The 18,426-nt window shown below is 39.6% G+C and overlaps 1 protein-coding gene across 9 annotated transcripts in view; it reads right to left on the bottom strand.

Annotated features, from left to right (window-relative positions):
• LOC127661675 (CD276 antigen-like) overlaps window positions 1-18,426 on the bottom strand; it is a 144,860-nt gene that overhangs the window by 25,732 nt on the left and 100,702 nt on the right. For 3 of the 9 annotated variants that reach the window (XM_052152501.1, XM_052152502.1, XM_052152500.1), the window contains exons 6-7: window positions 14,422-14,475; window positions 9,839-9,880 (exon numbers count right to left, since the gene is read on the bottom strand). In XM_052152501.1, the coding sequence (XP_052008461.1) occupies window positions 9,858-9,880; window positions 14,422-14,475 (77 nt within the window). In that variant the 3' untranslated portion in view covers window positions 9,839-9,857. Of the gene's footprint in view, window positions 1-1,601; window positions 1,697-9,838; window positions 10,259-14,421; window positions 14,476-18,426 lie in introns of those variants that run through there. The other 6 variants (XR_007972777.1, XR_007972775.1, XR_007972773.1 and 3 more) reach the window with 4 other exon arrangements.

Raw genomic sequence — 18,426 nt, forward strand, 5'->3', positions numbered from 1 at the left:
CGGCATCTGTTCAGGGCATCACCTCTTTATTTATTTTGTATTTATTTTAATGTTTATTTGACAGGGACAAATGGATAGAACATTGCTTTATAAAGAATAGGCCTACAAAGTAGATGCCACGCATACATGTTTCTAGCCATGACTAATTTGCAACCCTGTCCCTGGTTAGGCTTATAAATTTAAAACAAAAATTACAGAGTATTGAGTTTAAGATTTATAATTAATAAAATACATACAACAAATACATCCCGTATATGAAATAAGATATGGGCTTAAGTAGATGTGGAAGTCACTATAAATCAAAGTCTAGACACATTTAACAATACAAGAACACAAAAGGGTGCATATGTCTGTGCGTGCTCACATATGCAACATTATGTTTGTATGCATTGTGTTATGTCCTGTACAGTCAGTGTTCGCAAAGTTGTTTCAGTTTCAGCCATTGCTTTAAATGTGTATTAAAAACCTTGAAGTCTGTCAATGTTTTAATTTCAGATGCATTCCACAAATGTATGCCTCTTACTGAAAATGATGTCTGACCAAATGTTGTTCTAACGCTTTATGGCTATAGTTTCCACTTATTGTGCCTCTAGTTCTTATTCCGCTCTTTTGTTTATGTACTAGTTGACAGAATATTTCTGGTGCAACGTTGTTCACACACTTAAAAATTAGTTTTAAAAAAGAAAAATTTACAAAACTGTCAAAACTCAAGATATTATGCTTCCTTAGAATGATGCAGTGATGCCATCTTACAGATTTCTGGTCCATTACTTTTAATGCTTGTTTACATAATGACTCTTGACCGTCGACTGTGAGTGACGTCACTTCCCAAGACAAACACGCCCCATAGCATAATCCCACCCTTGACCCTGATTGACAGGTTTCCGTGTAAGGCATCAATGGAAATATTAAGGGAATTAGTATTCCACTTGAGTTTTGGCTGGCTACATACGCAACGCTGAGAAAGTGAAAAAGCAGACATGGTAATTGAAATTGCTATTTAAATATGACAGGGCCAAAACTCGTAAGATATGGGAAACACAGTTGCAAACGGACTTTGCTTTTCCATTTGAAATCTGGCAGTCACTGTGCGTTCGCTTAAACTAAAATGCAAACGGTAATGCGCGATTTGCAATTGCGTTTGGATTATGTCACATTTTATGCATCCACAAATTGAAAATGCAATTGCAAATACAATTTGCAATTCCTTTTGAATAATGTCTGGAAAATCATTCCATACCCCCCATCTGTCATTGTTCAGAAACAAAACTGATTGTCCCGCTCTAAACACATGGCATTGGTTGAGCCAATATAGCAGTGTAGGACTTGTTTAAAATTTTGGGAGGAATCAAAATAAGAATGGCTTACATTTAGAGAGTTTTCCAAAAGCAATTTTGCACCCTTGATGGGCACTTCGGGAAGGGAACGCCATGGGAAGGGTCATTCCAAACACAAGTAAGAAAGTAAATTTTTTCGCAAAGAGCCCTTTCACAAGACTTTAAGTAAAGGGTACATTCAAACTGTAATCCCATGCTCCCTTCAGAGTGCTCACATCAAGAGCTCACAGGTTTAACACATCCTCCTCCATACCTGTGAAAACTCAGGCTGATTGAGTGGGTATTTTTCTTGGACAAGTTACACTGGGTTCTGAAGAGTGTTTTTCTTGCCTAAAGAATGTGGATGTGGACTAATGCACCTGCAAAACAGAACAATGGTTTTGGAATACAGTTTGTACATTCCTTTATTTCTGTTGTGATACGTGAAAAAAAGAATAGACACTTTTCAAAATGTTGATGAATGCCCAATGGAAAAAAATCAACTCCCACCCTACTTTTTTTCCATATTGAATATCCTTTTCACTCTGAAATACATCAGATTACAGAACTAAACACAGCTAAACAGATCTTCTTCCTAACATTATTAACAAGAACATCAACAACACCCACACTTTATGTATCTAACCCCACAACCTAGGTTCCCAATGAACTACTCTCTGAGAGCAGAAGCAATGAGGTTTTTCATTGGCAAAATCAATAAAATTAGAATAGATATCAGCACGTCCTCATGCCTATAGGCAAAGAACATATAAATTGTATAAAATAGATCCACAGCTCTCAGAAGAACAGCACAGAAGGATGATGTTATAATACTAAGGTCCTCCTCAGGGCTTTTACCCTAGTTGATGATGCAATTTCTATGAATAGCCCAGTGCAAACAAACACAGAGTTTGAAACTTAGGAGTGGAGGTTACCTTGGGCGTACTGGACATTAGCCCAATGTTTCCTACAGAATTGTGCTCTTGCATCTGGGTATATTATATTATATTATATTATATTATGTATCATGTCCTGAGGGTACCTGAGCAGTTTGGAGACTGTAATTCAAAGGAAAATTGTCTGTTTAGCATGGTTATCATGCTACATTCTATGAGAGCTTAGCATGCTAATCAGTTAGCATGCTAAATGAAGGTTATTATTAATTATATAATTTGTTCACAATGCTATCCGTAGACAACATTAGCTTAGCACGTTAAGCGTTTGTTTGTTTAGTAACTTATTTTCTAACTTTTCTATAATTTATTGATTGGAATTTCAAGGCAATTGTTGAGAGTCCATTCATTGCATTACCTGTTAAAACAGTATATTGAACACACGATGACCCTTTGTGGGAATGTTGCTACACTATATGGGGTAAGTTGTCACAATGAAACCTGCCATTTACCAGCTTACAATATCTAAACAGTTAAACAATTCAAAAAACAACAAAAATGTAAAAGGTAACGTATGATAATATTGGAATTTTACTTTGAAGGATTAAATTCACAAAAACAATTTACAAAAATGTGAAAGGTTTTAAACTAGGATTCAAACCGACATACAAAACCAATGCTAGAGACAACACACTCTCATGTAATTGGACTTTTGACACAATACCTTATAGATACTGAGATATATGCCTCGTGATAACTTCCCAGTGTGGCAAGCAGCCCTGGTCTCCCCTGTCTAGCTATGATAAAGCTCCATAAAGATGATTATATTCATGCAATATTCCTCATCTCAGCCAGCCTGGTTACTTTAGATGTAATCGACACGTCTACTTAATTTCCTTTTGATCTAAAGGATGTTTGTTGTCAGAACATAAGCCAGTCTGGATGGCGTACTGGCAAGGCCTCCGATTAAAAACACAGTGCCAATTTCTCACATAAGTGACAAATTCGCTCATTCTTTACTTTGTAATTAAGACGTGAGTGTGGCAGTTAAAAATAGTGTGACTCGATGTCAGTGTGTCAGTCTGCCTCCTACGTGTCTAGGAAAACGATATATGGTGTTTAATTTCCTCGCCTTAGCAATGAGAAGTCACCCTATCTCGACCTCACTTTCAAATAGATTTTTCTTGCTGCCTCATCCTATACATTCGCACCTGTGTCTTGCCTTTTAATGATTCAAAGGGCTGGTGATTAGAAGTAATCAGGCTTAGCATGGTAGGGCAGAGTAGCAGTCCACCAGGCCACTTTAATGACTTGACACTGAAATGAATTCGTCATGGCAACAATTGACCTAGTGGATATAATGGAAGCAGAATGTCAAGACTTCAGGAACTTTTCAACGTCCTTCAAGGAATAAGGATATAGACACCTTATTAAAATGCCAATCGCCACAGACCTCACTGCTCAAATACACTTGCCTTAAGAAACAAGGAGTAGAAGGCACAACAACCTCTGGGAAGACCAATCAGATAGTAAAAGGGCATTTGACGGTTATGTGTGCATGGAAATTCTTTATCAACATTTATCAGCACTCTTTATCAAATTTGTATGAAAGTATAAGGGGAAATGCACATCTTAACCATTATTAGTTCATTTCAAATAGTCCTGTGGTGTAACAAATAATTTTTAAAGGGGTCAAGACTTTCTTTTTTTTATAAATGTTTTTATAATTTCATTATCTTCCCTAAGGTCCACTTATAATGCTAGTATATATATATATACACTCACCTAAAGGATTATTAGGAACACCATACTAATACTGTGTTTGACCCCCTTTCGCCTTCAGAACTGCCTTAATTCTACGTGGCATTGATTCAACAAGGTGCTGAAAGCATTCTTTAGAAATGTTGGCCCATATTGATAGGATAGCATCTTGCAGTTGATGGAGATTTGTGGGATGCACATCCAGGGCACAAAGCTCCCGTTCCACCACATCCCAAAGATGCTCTATTTGGTTGAGATCTGGTGACTGTGGGGGCCATTTTAGTACAGTGAACTCATTGTCATGTTCAAGAAACCAATTTGAAATGATTCGAGCTTTGTGACATGGTGCATTATCCTGCTGGAAGTAGCCATCAGAGGATGGGTACATGGTGGCCATAAAGGGATGGACATGGTCAGAAACAATGCTCAGGTAGGCTGTGGCATTTAAACGATGCCCAATTGGCACTAAGGGGCCTAAAGTGTGCCAAGAAAACATCCCCCACACCATTACACCACCACCACCAGCCTGCACAGTGGTAACAAGGCATGATGGATCCATGTACTCATTCTGTTTACGCAAAATTCTGACTCTACCATCTGAATGTCTCAACAGAAGTCGAGACTCATCAGACCAGGCAACATTTTTCCAGTCTTCAATTGTCCAATTTTGGTGAGCTCTTGCAAATTGTAGCCTCTTTTTCCTATTTGTAGTGGAGATGAGTGGTACCCGGTGGGGTCTTCTGCTGTTGTAGCCCATCCGCCTCAAGGTTGTGCATGTTGTGGCTTCACAAATGCTTTGCTGCATACCTCGGTTGTAACGAGTGGTTATTTCAGGCAAAGTTGCTCTTCTATCAGCTTGAATCAGTCGGCCCATTCTCCTCTTACCTCTAGCATCAACAAGGCATTTTCGCCCACAGGACTGCCGCATACTGGATGTTTTTCCCTTTTCACACCATTCTTTGTAAACCATAGAAATGGTTGTGTGTGAAAATCCAGTAACTGAGCAGATTGTGAAATACTCAGACCGGCCCGTCTGGCACCAACAACCATGCCACGCTCAAAATTGCTTAAATCACCTTTTTTTCCCATTCTGACATTCAGTTTGCATTGAAGCAACTGCCATGTGATTGGTTGATTAGATAATTGCATTAATGAGAAATTAAACAATTGTTCCTAATAATCCTTTAGGTGAGTGTGTGTATATATATATATAAAATCATAAATAATCATAATTTAGTCATATATAATAATTTTTCAACCTGTCTCAGGCCCTCTGTCTGAAAAGCTTGGTTTTAAGATGTTTAAGACTTCAATGTAAATGCCCACTGTTGTGATTGGCTAACATCATGCCTCCCTTCCAATAGAGCCATATTTGAATGCTATCTGAAGAAAATCAATAAACTCCACAAGACCACAACATTTATCAAACAAAATTTCAGGATTAACATATAACCCACATCCAACACAATTCATCTGAATATATTAAACTGTTCACTCAAGCAGCACGATACATCAAACATTCATGACATATGAGATATTCTTGAATTAAATTGTTAACTTGCGTATTTCCAATCCAATAGTCTTTTAACTGCCCCTTCCTTCAATAACAGTTTCTGTGACTGGTTCACAAGCAATCATGTTGAAAACATACAATCCTAGCTGAGATGTTCTGAATACACAAATGTAAACAGTCCATGGTGATGGCATTCGGCTGCTTCAAACACCTTCATCAGGCCAAAGCAGAGAAGCTGGTCTTCAAATATCACATCTTCCGTGTTTGTTTACACACAGTCAGTGGCAGCAGGAGAATGACACGTGTTTTTGAAAGTTGTGTTTGTATTGCTCTTAAAATTTGGTGCACATCACTGAAAATACTTCAATACAATAACATATGTACAACGTGTGCATGTTTACAAAAGACCAACAAATAAAAATAGCACAGATGGGTGCAAAAATGGTCCAGGACGCCTTCAAGACAACACAACAGCAAGAATCAAGCTGAATGAAACACAATAGGGGTCTCCATTTTAGAGTCTTTAAAAGCACCGTGAGATGTATGATAACGGTCAACATAACGGTCAGCAGTGCACATTTATGTTGAAAAATATTTAAATTCAGACAGTCACATGGAGATTGTGTAGGCGAAAGCATGGTCGAGCATTCCTCTGGGGAGAGAGGAAGCGGTAAATGTTTTCAACTGAGATGACTTGCTGGTAATTGCTGTTTCTTTTTTTGCAGTGAGAGATGGTGAAAATAAAAGGGGCCAGAGAGTGCCCAGCTGAACTACGAGTGTGTTGGCAGCTACCAGTCTCAGTAGTTATATCATTGGAGTGTTGATCTGAAGCTATACAGATAAGGAAGTCTTCTGGTCCCTTGCCAGTATCCATCAGGGCCAACACCAGGCCCCCAGGGAGCTTCAGAGAAAGCAGCAACAGCGCTTTGAGGTGTTCCTTCAGGCCCAGGAGGAGGACCGGCAGGTGCTGAAGAGCTTAGAATTAGTGGCCTCCATGCCCCTGGCAGCAGCGCACCCCCACGTGTTGCTCACCAAGATGGGGCCTCAAAATGATGCAGAGGCCTACATTGAGCTCTTTGAGCACACCGCTGAAGCTCTAATGTGACCACCGGAGCAGTGGGTGGTCCGTCTTCTGCTGCTGCTGACCAGAGAAGCCCAGATTACAGCACAAAATCTTCTGTTCACCAACCTCCTGGACTACTCAGAGCTGAAGAAGTCAATATTTAAACGGGTCGGCCATAACCCAGAAGAACACTGCCAGCATTTCCACTTCTTAATGCTGAGTGAGGCCGGCCACCTGTTTGCCTTTACCCAGCAGCTCTGTGATGCCTGCTGGCAGTGGGTGCTCGTCAAGGAGGACAGCGGCACTGAGGATGTCGTCAACCTGGTGGTGCTGGAGCAGTTCATCTCCCAGTAGGCGAAAGGGACGGCCGAGTGGGCCCAATGCCACCAGCTGGCGTCGCTGAATGAGCCATCTGGCAGCGTATCCGGGGGTCGGCACATCCCACACCTTTCCCCCTCTAATGTCTCCTCCCCTATTCTTTCTCCCCACTCCTTCCTACTGTCCTGTTCCGTTTCCCTGGAAAAGGGGGAACATTCCCCCATGACCGGTTCCCCAGTCATGGGGGTTCTCTGCTTCCACAACCCTGTCTCTCCCTTTCTTTTGACCCAGAAAAAGGAGTCCTCTGCTACAAGTGTGGGCGTGAGGCTTGGGCCGGTCTACTGGAGTTGCGGCGAGCCATGTCATGTTTGAGAGCAGTGCCCAGTAATGGAGGTGGGGGCCTTGATTCGGATCCCCGACACACTACAGACCATCCCAGAGCGAGCAGGGATGTACCAAATACCCGTGAGTATTAAGTGGGATACATACCAAGCATTGGTGGATTCAGCAATCCATTCATTAATGCTTGGTTCAAAATGGGGCATTGGAGGCAAATAATCGAGTGAAGGTGAGATGTGTGCAAAGGTACATTCATTATTATACTATAGTGACTGCCACGGAAATATTACGGGGACAAAAGCATAATACTGAGGTGGAGGTCAGTACTCGCTAATTTTGGGAACTAATTGGCTGTTTTTTCGATCATTATTGAAGGGGATGTGTGTGAATGGGTCCTGTGAGAAAGTAAATTGGTGTGGGATGTCTGAAGCACTGGATGGGGAGGCGTGGCCTGGGCCATCTGCGGCTGCACCACGTCAGGCTGATGCTATGGAAGGGGAGAGGTCATCCTCCCCCACCCTTAGGGAATTCCCGATAAAAGTTTTCCTGCTAGAGCAGTTAAGAGATTAAACCCTGAAAGCATGTGTTTGACCAAGTGAAAGTGATTGATGGTCAATTTCTCCAGCCGGGTATCACACTCACATATCCATATTTTTCAATAATAAAAGATCAGTAGTACAGAGTGACACAGGACACTCAGACAAATGAAAATACAACCCAGTGGTTGATAACAAAGAGCCGTCGGGAAATGTTATTCCAGGTGCCTCATCATAACCCGATGGCAGGTCACTTGGGACAAGGGAAAACACTAAGCCATCTCATGGCCCGTTTCTTTTGGCCAGACATTCATGGGGATGTTCGCCGGTGGTGTGCGGCATGCCGTGAATGTCAGCCGGCCGCTCCAAAAGCGCCATTGCACCCCCTTCCATTGATTGAGGTGGATTATGCAACACGATATCCGGAAGCAGTGCTGCTGTGCAACATCTCAGGATGTAGTGTCATGGAGGCACTCTTCAAAAGTATCTCCGGAGTGGGGATTCCAAAAGAGATCCCCATTGTTCAGGGCACAACTTTGATGTCACGAACACTATGTAAGCTGCACTAATTACTGAGTATTAAATCGATTCGGACAAGCGTGAACCATCCACAAATGGATGGCTTGGTCGAAAGATTTAATAAGACTTTGATTGTAATAAGAATATGATTCGTAAGTTTGTGCATGAAGATGTGCGGAACTGGGATAAGTGGCTCGAACCCCTGTTATTTGGGGATTTCCCCATTCTGGGTGCAGTACTGTCCCAAGTTGTAGGAGGGAGGAGCGCCCAATGCTGTCTTCTACTATTTGTTGCAACAAAGTTTCACCCTCTGTTCAGACAATGTCCCACTCCAATGGCTCCACCACATTAAGTATGCCAATCCCTGTATCACCCATTGGTATCTGGTACTCCATCCATTTAAGTTAGAGGTGGTCCACAAGCCAGGGGTGCAGATGACTGTCACGGCCTTCCTCTCCAGAAAGGGGGGTACAGACCAGACATTTCCCTTGGCCTGAGTCGGGCGGAGGGGGTATATGGAGGTGAGGGCATGGTGGAGCTTTCGCCTGGGGAGAGAGAAAAGCTGTATGCGTTTTCACCTGAGATGAATTGCTGTTAATTGCTGTTTCTTTGTTCGCAGTGAGTGATGGGGAGAATAAAAGGGGCCAGAACTCAGAGTGAGATCCCAGCTGATGCTACTAGTGTGTTGGCAGCTGCCAGTCCCACTAGTTATATTGTTTGAGTGTTGATCTGAAGCTTTACCATTACGTAGTCAAGCGAAAGTATGTTTGAATAAATTTACCTTTGAATTGAATTCGCTGTCTCCCGCTACCTCATTTCTTGAACCTGTTACAGAGATGTCCTGTGTAAGTCCACTTTGAATGAATTTACCATGACAGGCCCATCTCTCCTCTTCATCTGTGTGACTGACTCTGAGCACCAGTGGCCGGGACCAACGGAGCAATGACGGAAAAATAGGTCTTGCATATGCAGATGTATTTGGTCCTTGTGACGTCACAAGTTCTATGAATTCCAAACAAGCTGTTTTTGCCACTTGGTTTAATTAAATGCTATTTTTCTATTCAGGAGGAGGTTTTCAGTTCTGAAACTTACAGTATGTTTTTATAGTACAATGACCTCTTATATGTCAAAAGATCAAGGAAAGTTTGATCCCTCATGTCATGACCCCTTTAAAACACAAACATTCTATTTAGTTTATTTTAATGAAAGTGGTTATAAAAACTAAAACATTTATAATGTTAACATGTTACTAAAAAGTTATAATCATTAACATTACAAAATGCTTTAGAGATCAAATTTTAATGTTACATTTGTTCCAGAATGTTAAAAGAAACATTGACCAAGATTAATAAGTGCTGTAAAAGTTTTGTTCATTGTTAGTTTGTGTTAACTAATGTTAACAAATAAAAATGTATTGTACAGTGTGACCATAAAGATTGTAACAGAATTAGCTAAATGCTGTTTAAGATGCAACATGTCAACTAACCAAAAGAATTTCATGCCAGCCATAAATAGGACATGCATATTTTCCTGTGGAAAATATTATATTCTGAGCTACTGCAAATAACAAACAGACTTACCTTTGGTCTCCATCCAGCTTTAGCTCTTTAGAGGTGTTGCAGCTAAAACAAAGAGAGAACAAAATAGTTTTCTGTAAGGATGTGGGTAAAGAGGTAAACAACTCAAGGCCAGTAAAAAACAGTATTGCAGTATTGAGTTCAGCTGGGCTAGTAACAACCATCTCAGGCTCATACTCCCTGGAGAGCTAACTGCAGTCTATACACACAACATCATTACAACCTGCCCAACACTCAAACAGAAGACCTGCTTTTTCTCTTTTCTTTCTCCCACAGATTTTTAGTGGTGCCAAAGTATGTGACAATTAACTGTAAGCAAGCAGCACAAATACATGCAAACAAAAAATCACATGGGGATACTTAGCTGGTCTTCAAGGGAGTGTCAGTTGAATGGAGCTTTCTGGGGTGATCAATTTCCAAGGGCTGCAATATCATGCCATACAGACACAGGCATATGGCATGAAGAATGAAGAATTCAATAATGATGATTTCATTAGAAAGAAAGAAAATAAGAATGACAGAGGGAGAGGGGACAGAGGAAGACTTTGTATGCGTGTGCCTACGTTATTTTTATATAACTAAATAGGGGGTGTTATTGCCCAAGTCGGATAACTTCGGAAAAATATCAACATGCCATTTGAGGTATTATTCATGTCCATAGCACAAAAGGTGCAGGTCAAGTTGCAGTATGTGCAAAAGATTTTATACTTTTGTTTGGGCTTGTTCAAATTCCTAAAGTATGAGCAAAAGTAACAGTGATGCTTGCTTTGGTAAACACCACTAATAATTCAACATGACCAACTGATATATGACACATGCTTTTACAAACAACTCCCATCACAAGCATTCTATTACATTCACTCTGAGCAACACAAAATACATTCCATACATTACACAACATATAGCAGAACAAATTCATAACAAATCCATTACCATCTATTTATTATCACTTGAATTTTACATCACTGCATGGAGCTAATCATGCAAATTGACTATATGGACTGTGCCATGAATAAAGAGAGCTTATCTACACCGATCAGCCACAACATTAAAACCACCTGCCTAATATTGTGTAAGTCCCCCTCGTACCACCAAATCAGTGCCAACCCGCATCTCAGAATATAATTCTGGGCTTCTATTCTTCTCACCACAATTGTACAGAGCGTTTATCTGAGTTACCGTAGACTTTGTCAGTACAAACCACTCTGGCGATTCTCTGTTGACCTCTCTCATCAACAAGGCATTTCCATTCACAGAACTGCCACTCACTGGATGTTTTTTTGTTTTAGGGACCATTCTGAGTAAATTCTAGAGGCTGTTAAGTTTGAAAATCCCAGGAGATCAGCAGTTACAGAAATATTCAAACCAGCCCATCAGGCACAATCAATCATGCCATGATCCAAATCACAGAGATAACGTTTTTCCTCCTCCTGATGGTTGATGTGAATATTAACTGAATCTCCTGACCTGTATCTGCATGATTTTATGCACTGCACTGCTGCCACACAATTGGCTGATTAGAAAATTGCATGGATGACTGTTGGTGTGTAACCCGCACAAGAAGAGACAGTCACAATGTAAGTCAAACTGTGTTTTATTGCAGGCAGGCAAAAGTACAATCAAGGGGCAAATCCAGTGAAGAGTAGTCAAGGGGAGCGAGAGGTCGAAGCCGGGGAATCGGAGAGAGTAAAGGGGGCAAATCCGGGAGAGTAGTAGAGGGGAGCGAGGGTCAAAGCCGGGGTAAACAGGATCAGCGAGACGGGACTAGAATGAGCAAAAGACAGGGGAACAAGGGGAGCTGGCAAGCTAAGAGGTGAACGAGAGGAGGTCAAAACTAGACGAGACTAGCGGGGGCAAAGACACGGGAAACTAAATACAATAACCAACAACCGTGAGACGAAAGGGTAGTGATATATATAGGGGAGAGTGCAGGTGTAAACCATGACAGGTGATGAAACGAGTGCAGGTGAAACTAATGTGCAGGAGTGCAGATGACACGAGTGCAGGTGGTCATAATGTTCTGGGGTATTGGAAACGCGTGAGAAACTCGAGGAATGGAGATTGCCTACGAGCATGTGAGCGAGTAGGAGCAAAGTGGGCGTGAGGGCTCGAGCGAGCAAAAAGAGCGTGAAAAGCTCGAGGGGGCGGAGCGAGGGAGTGAGGTCGAGGGAGTGTGCGTGTGTGTGCTAGACGATGCGGGGAGAAGCAGAGGAGCGGGGTTCGTGACATGGTGCCAGATGAGCTGGTTTAGAATGTCTAATGTTGTGGCTGATTGGTGTGTGTTCAGTTCCATCTTGTTGATAAAATGACATGTATTAGAATACAAGGCAACCACTAATTGCAGAACTGCAGTTACCAATGTTTTTTTTTTTTTTTTTACCTGAATATGTTTTTTTTTTTTTTTGGTTTTAATAAGATATTTTTTTTGAGGCTTGGCATGTGTGGGGTGAACAAATGTCACCTATGCCAGAATGCACCTTTCAAATTGGCTGGGAGAGGGAATTCAGAAAACAAATATTGCTTTCTGCAGCCACTGTTTCTTCAGGACCAACTAAATGTAATCTAGAATCAACTATGTCCCATGAACATGTAACCCTGCATCATTTCATAAAGGTATAGTACATTCTAGTACTTACAAATTCATTGTTACTCCTTTAAAGAATATAATACATTCTAACACACAATACATAACATGGAAATGTACAGTTAATCATCTGTTTAAAGATTTAACCAGGAATGCACTAAGATAAAATGTATTTACAAGAACACAAAGAAGATTGTATCTGCATGTGTTATGCATTATACTAGATTATATACTGTTTATATACAGTATAATAAAATCATCTTTGATTTCTTGTACTTAACATGAAATACAGCCTTTTGCAACAAATGTACTTGCTTGGACAATAAATTATAAAGAGAGTCATACATTTTGAGTAACAGATTTTATTATCAATTTAGGAACAGTTTAAAAACAGTTCAAGAATAATTTATTTTATATTATAGGATTTATTTGAAATAATTTAAATAATAATTAGATTTTTATCCTTTTATTGTCCATCTGGTCAAAGTTAATATGGGTTTTAGAAAAGTAATTAGTAATGAGTAATTGAATTACATTTCAGACATAGTAATAAGTACTGTAATCTAATTACAATGTAGAAGATGTAATTAGTAATTAATTACTTTTTTGGAGTAACATACCCAATACTGCAATTCAAGTCCTAGATTTGTATTACATTTGAATGGTTGTAGCAAACAGAATGCAGACTTGTCATTTGAAGAAAAGAAAAAAAAATGCTGACACAAAAATCTTTTAAAGGGGGCTTAGCTTAATAGCAGCCTGTGGGAATCTTCGGAACATTACGGAATTCCCACCATGTCAACATTTCATGTTATGTCATCCGAGCACACATCTGACACACATCACATATTAAATATTTATGAGACCCCCATTACCACAGACACATTTTGACCCGCTCTCTCTCTCTCTCCTGTCTTTATGGCTTTCTCTCTCTCACTCTTTGCCCCTCAGTCTTTCTCTCGTTTTCTTTCTCTCTCACTGACCCTCTTCACCTGCCTGCTTATTAAAATCTCATAGCATTAACTCTGCAGCTCATGGCCAGGCTGAATAATTCAATCAGACAAAAGGAGTCAAATGAATCTTTAATGACATTAAAGCCACAGGGGGAGCCAAGCTGGACTCTGCCAGCGTTTACTTTGGCCTTCACCTGAGGGTGGTTGACGCGGGGGGGGGGCTTGTTCTGCTTGACAATTGTGGCAATTTAGGCTGAAACATTCATGAATTTTCCAAGAGATTCATTTTTGGAGGGTTTCATATTACAAAAAAAGAATGATAAGTACAAAATTAAATTACTAAAGAACGGTTTTATTTTGAAAGAGAGTCCTATTATTTCAGTCTTCATATTTGTTTCAGATGCACATTTTCCCCAGTTGCATTAAATATCATAATTACTACAATGCCATTGAGGGTCATTAAGAATTTGAACCATTACTGTTTTTATTGTCAAGCCAGAGAACATAATAGCTAACATTAATAGTACAGCCATCCACCAAAAAAGAAAAGAAAATTATAACAATTGCACTTTGCAGAAGTTCCCCTGGATCGGTCCCAAAATACCAATGATTTGAGGGGTTTGTGTGTTTGTGTCTTAAGGCACTGGCCTCTTTTCTTGAAGGAGACATGCCATGGGAAAGCAAATTTCCCCTGATCTTTTGAGATAAAAGAGCTTGACATACTAGTAAAATATACTGTAAATTTCAGAACTGAAAACTCCCTCCAAAAGACCATTAATCAAAACCAAGATGCAACAACTACATCAGACATATGAATACATTAAAACATGATGTAGTTTTGATGTACTTACAAGATGTGCATAAGGAATTTAATTTGCACGATGCATTGTTTACATGTCATTGATATCTATTGGTGATCAGAAACTTGGGCTCCCAAAATTAGCAACAAGTGGCTGAAGTGGCTCGGAACTTTATATGCATGTGATGTAAGCATGTGACTATAATCCTGTACATTTCAAAATGTTTACAAAGTATTCTGAAAGACTGACCTGACATGGCTTCTTCTAGTTCTTTGGCTTCCTCAAGTTCTTTTGCTTCTTCCTCTGTGAAGAGAGAAAAGATTAGAATAAATGAGGTACACTAGGTGTCAAAGATCCATTTTGTTCTTCAAGTGGCAGAAATAAAAAAATTATTCACACATGCTAAGAAATAAAAGAGTTCAGGAACATTTAATAATGTGTAGAAGTATAAATGTGCCAACATTCAACCAGTGTGGCTTGCAAGGGGCAACCATGAGTCAAATCATACCCGTAGAAAGCATGAAATCACAAACACAGATACACAACTGATATTAAATAAGGTAATGAAAACTAAAGTGTCTAGACATTTTTAGTATTGTTCAGTGATAACCTAAATTTGAGTATTTTACTTACACAAAGTAACTTACACATTTGTCTTTATAAGACTTGGAGTGCACAAATCATATGCGTTGTAATGTGTGATTAATTTTTTATTTTCTTCTTTGGGTGAATTATTACTTTAAGGAAGTGTGAGGAGATATCCATTGAACACTGTTTCTGTCTGCAGAACTGCCGCTTACTGGATGTTTTTTTGTTTTGACACCATTCTGAGTAAACTCTAGAGACTGTTAAGTGTGAAAATCCCAGGAGATCAGCAGTTACAGAAATACTCAAACCAGCCCATCTGGCTCCAGCAATCATGCCACCATTGAAATCACTAAGATCACATGTGTTCCCCATTCTGATTGTTGATGAGAACTTTAACTGAAGATTCTGACCCGTATCTGCATTATTTTATGAATTGCACTGCTGCCACATGAGTGGCTGATTAGATAATTGCATGAATAACTAGGTGTACAATGTTCCTATGAAAGTTCTCAGTGAGTGTACTTTGTATTCTTGTATGCAAATATGCACAAACATGTGTGCGCCCAAAGTTTATATCCTCCTAGTGTGATTTATATACAGTATATCAAGTGTTGTTCACATCTGGTCTCCTTAATTGAGGTGATTTATGGATACCACTTCAAGCATTCCTCTTTTTAAAAAATGTAGACTGAGAATTAGAATGAAGCCTGTTTCTCTGTGACTAAGAGAGTATTTCTGACTATTCACATTGACATACTTTACATCCCAAAAATTATCTCAATATAAAAGAGAATATATAATGTCTTAGATAATGAAGTGATAATTTTTGGGATAGTCAACATTGACACACCAGCATGATCATGCAGGAAATCGACAGGCTGCTTCTGAATGTTCATGTTCCCTGAAACCGCATGACAACACTCCGCAACAACCAGGAATAATCAAGTTCACATAAACAATGGTGAGTGTGATTCAGAGGTTGTATTTTCCCTATAAGATTGCATTTTTATTCCACTGATGATTAGATTTAGGGTTGGGGATAAGGTTAGGGTGTAGGATTAATAAAATATGCATTCCTGTTGACTGCATTACTTCATTTTAGGACTGTCAATCAATTATTTTTTAAATTGAATTAATGACATGATATGCCAATTAATTGATCAAAATTCATTGCATATATACATATTTTCAGAGAAAGCCCTGCAAATATCAATAAATCAATATAAAGTGATTAAATAATTATAAATATTTATAATATAAAAATGTATATATATATATATATATAAATAATATAACGTTAATATGCATTACATTTTTGTGGTAGACAAGCACTGATAAGACTAATTGTCCGAATCGATTTAATACTCAATAATTAGTGCAGCTTACATAGTGTTCGTGACATCAAAGTTGTGCCCTAAACAATGGGGATCTCTTTTGGAATCCCCACTTCGGAGATACTTTTGAAGAGTGCCTCCATGACACTACGTCCTGAGATGTTGCACAGCAGCACTGCTTCCGGATATCGTGTTGCATAATCCACCTCAATCAATGGAAGGGGGTGAAATGGCGCTTTTGGAGCGGCCGGCTGACATTCACGGCATGCCGCACACCACCGGCGAACATCCCCATGAATGTCTGGCCAAAAGAAACGGGCCATGAGATGGCTTAGTGTTTTCCCCTGTCCCAAGTGACCTGCCATCGGGTTATGATGAGGCACCTGGAATAACATTTCCCGACGGCTCTTTGTTATCAACAACTGGGTTGTATTTTCATTTGTCTGAGTGTCCTATGTCACTCTGTACAACTGATCTAATATTATTGAAAAATATGGATATGTGAGTGTGATACCCGGCTGGAGAAATTGACCATCAATCACTTTCACTTGGTCAAACATATGCTTTCAGGATTTCATCTCTTAACTGCTTAAGTGGCTTTAGAAGGCAATACATTGTTTATTTCCATATTATTGAACATAAGGCTATCATTTGTCTACATTCCACTGCAATCCGTTTTGCAATTGAATTCGTCAATCTGTCTGAGAAAGATTTATTATAAAGGTTTTTCTAAGGACATGTCAATGTATACATGTGTCAGACAGATGCTTTTGGAGCATCTCACTTTGGTTGTGACGCATCATAAACACAGTGGTATTAAGTCGCTCTGTCAAGTTAAGTGTAGTTTGAAACTTAGAAAAAAACTTCTCGGGATCCTTGCCTTCGGATTTACACTTTGCCCAGCTGTGTTTGAATGCACAAATGGTTTGGAATGTTCTCTGTTTTTACAGTTTTGCATTGGCTATACAGCTGGAGTTTTGCTAACTGCCCCTTGCTGAAAACAGTTGGTACTTAAATTGCTCTGGTGGTAGGAATATTCCTTGATACGGTTTACGATTAATTGCGCTAATTTAACGCATCATTTTTTTATTTAAATAATCGCACAGAATTAAGGCGTTTAATCGAAAAGTTAAATTCAACATGCTTTGGAAACCACCCTGTGGATATCTCAACTCAACATTCGACATTCGGTATGTGGTGGTGTAGTGGGCTAAATAACAGAGCTGGTACGCAGAAGGTTGCTGGTTAGATCCCCACACCCACCACCATTGTGTCCTTGAGCAAGGCACTTAACTCCAGGTTTCTCGGGGGGTAAGTCACTGGATAAAAGCTTTGCCAAATGAATAAATGCAAATAAATGTCAACAACACTTCCAGCTTCATCCACTCGGAGCAGTTTTTTTTATTTTTTATTCTAGTAAGCACAAACCAATTTCAGCACAAGAGAAGAGGAATTAAGTTTAGTGAAGTTAGTTTGATCCAGGCACCAAGAGAAGAAATAAAATAACAAACCAACATTGTTCATTTCCCTCTCTGCTGGCTCTCCATACTGATATGTGAGCTTACAGGCCAATCTCAGAAGCTGCTTATTGTAGTTAAGATCCGCCTCAACCTCTCCACCCACATTATGACAGCCAAGAAAAATGAGTTACTCGGCTCTCGACTCTGACTGACCTCCTCAGCCTTGTGCTCCAAAGTCTGATGCGAGGAGTGTCCAGTCCAATCTCCGCCAAAGTACCCGCAGCGATACCGGAGCAGACAGCATCAGTTAGGCATGCACCTTTCAGCCTACTCCATTCACCAAAAGAGCTCAGCTTTTCCATTAAATTGTAAAGCCTGTCTAAGTCCACATGTGGGCCGATGAGGGTGTTCTGCCATCCCTGTTCTCCTTGCACATGTTGACAGACAGATAACTCCTCCACAAATCATTACTCTGTTGAAGATTCAGTTTAACTTTTTTAATGGCTGATTTGAAGTTGGGTAAAACTGTAAAGAATACAATACAACTGCATCAGTACTTTAAGAAAGTCTGAAGAAGAAGAAACACGTATTATTCACATTTTTACACTAATGATCTTCAATTTAACATATTAACACATTCAACATCCTTATAAAGATATGCATATTCTAAAAACAAATAGCTGACATTGAATAACCACAATGCTAGGCATAATGTGGGTCAGCACATGATAATGCATCATTCATGTTTCAGTTACTAAATTAAAAATGATATTTATACAAAATCATGTAATACTCTCAAACATAGTAAAATATTTTCCCAAACACAAAATAAAATACAGATGATGCTTGCAAGGCATGAAATGTAGCAGATG

Source organism: Xyrauchen texanus, chromosome 21, assembly GCF_025860055.1.
Source record: "Xyrauchen texanus isolate HMW12.3.18 chromosome 21, RBS_HiC_50CHRs, whole genome shotgun sequence".
In the NCBI taxonomy this organism is placed as follows: Eukaryota; Metazoa; Chordata; class Actinopteri; order Cypriniformes; family Catostomidae; genus Xyrauchen; species Xyrauchen texanus.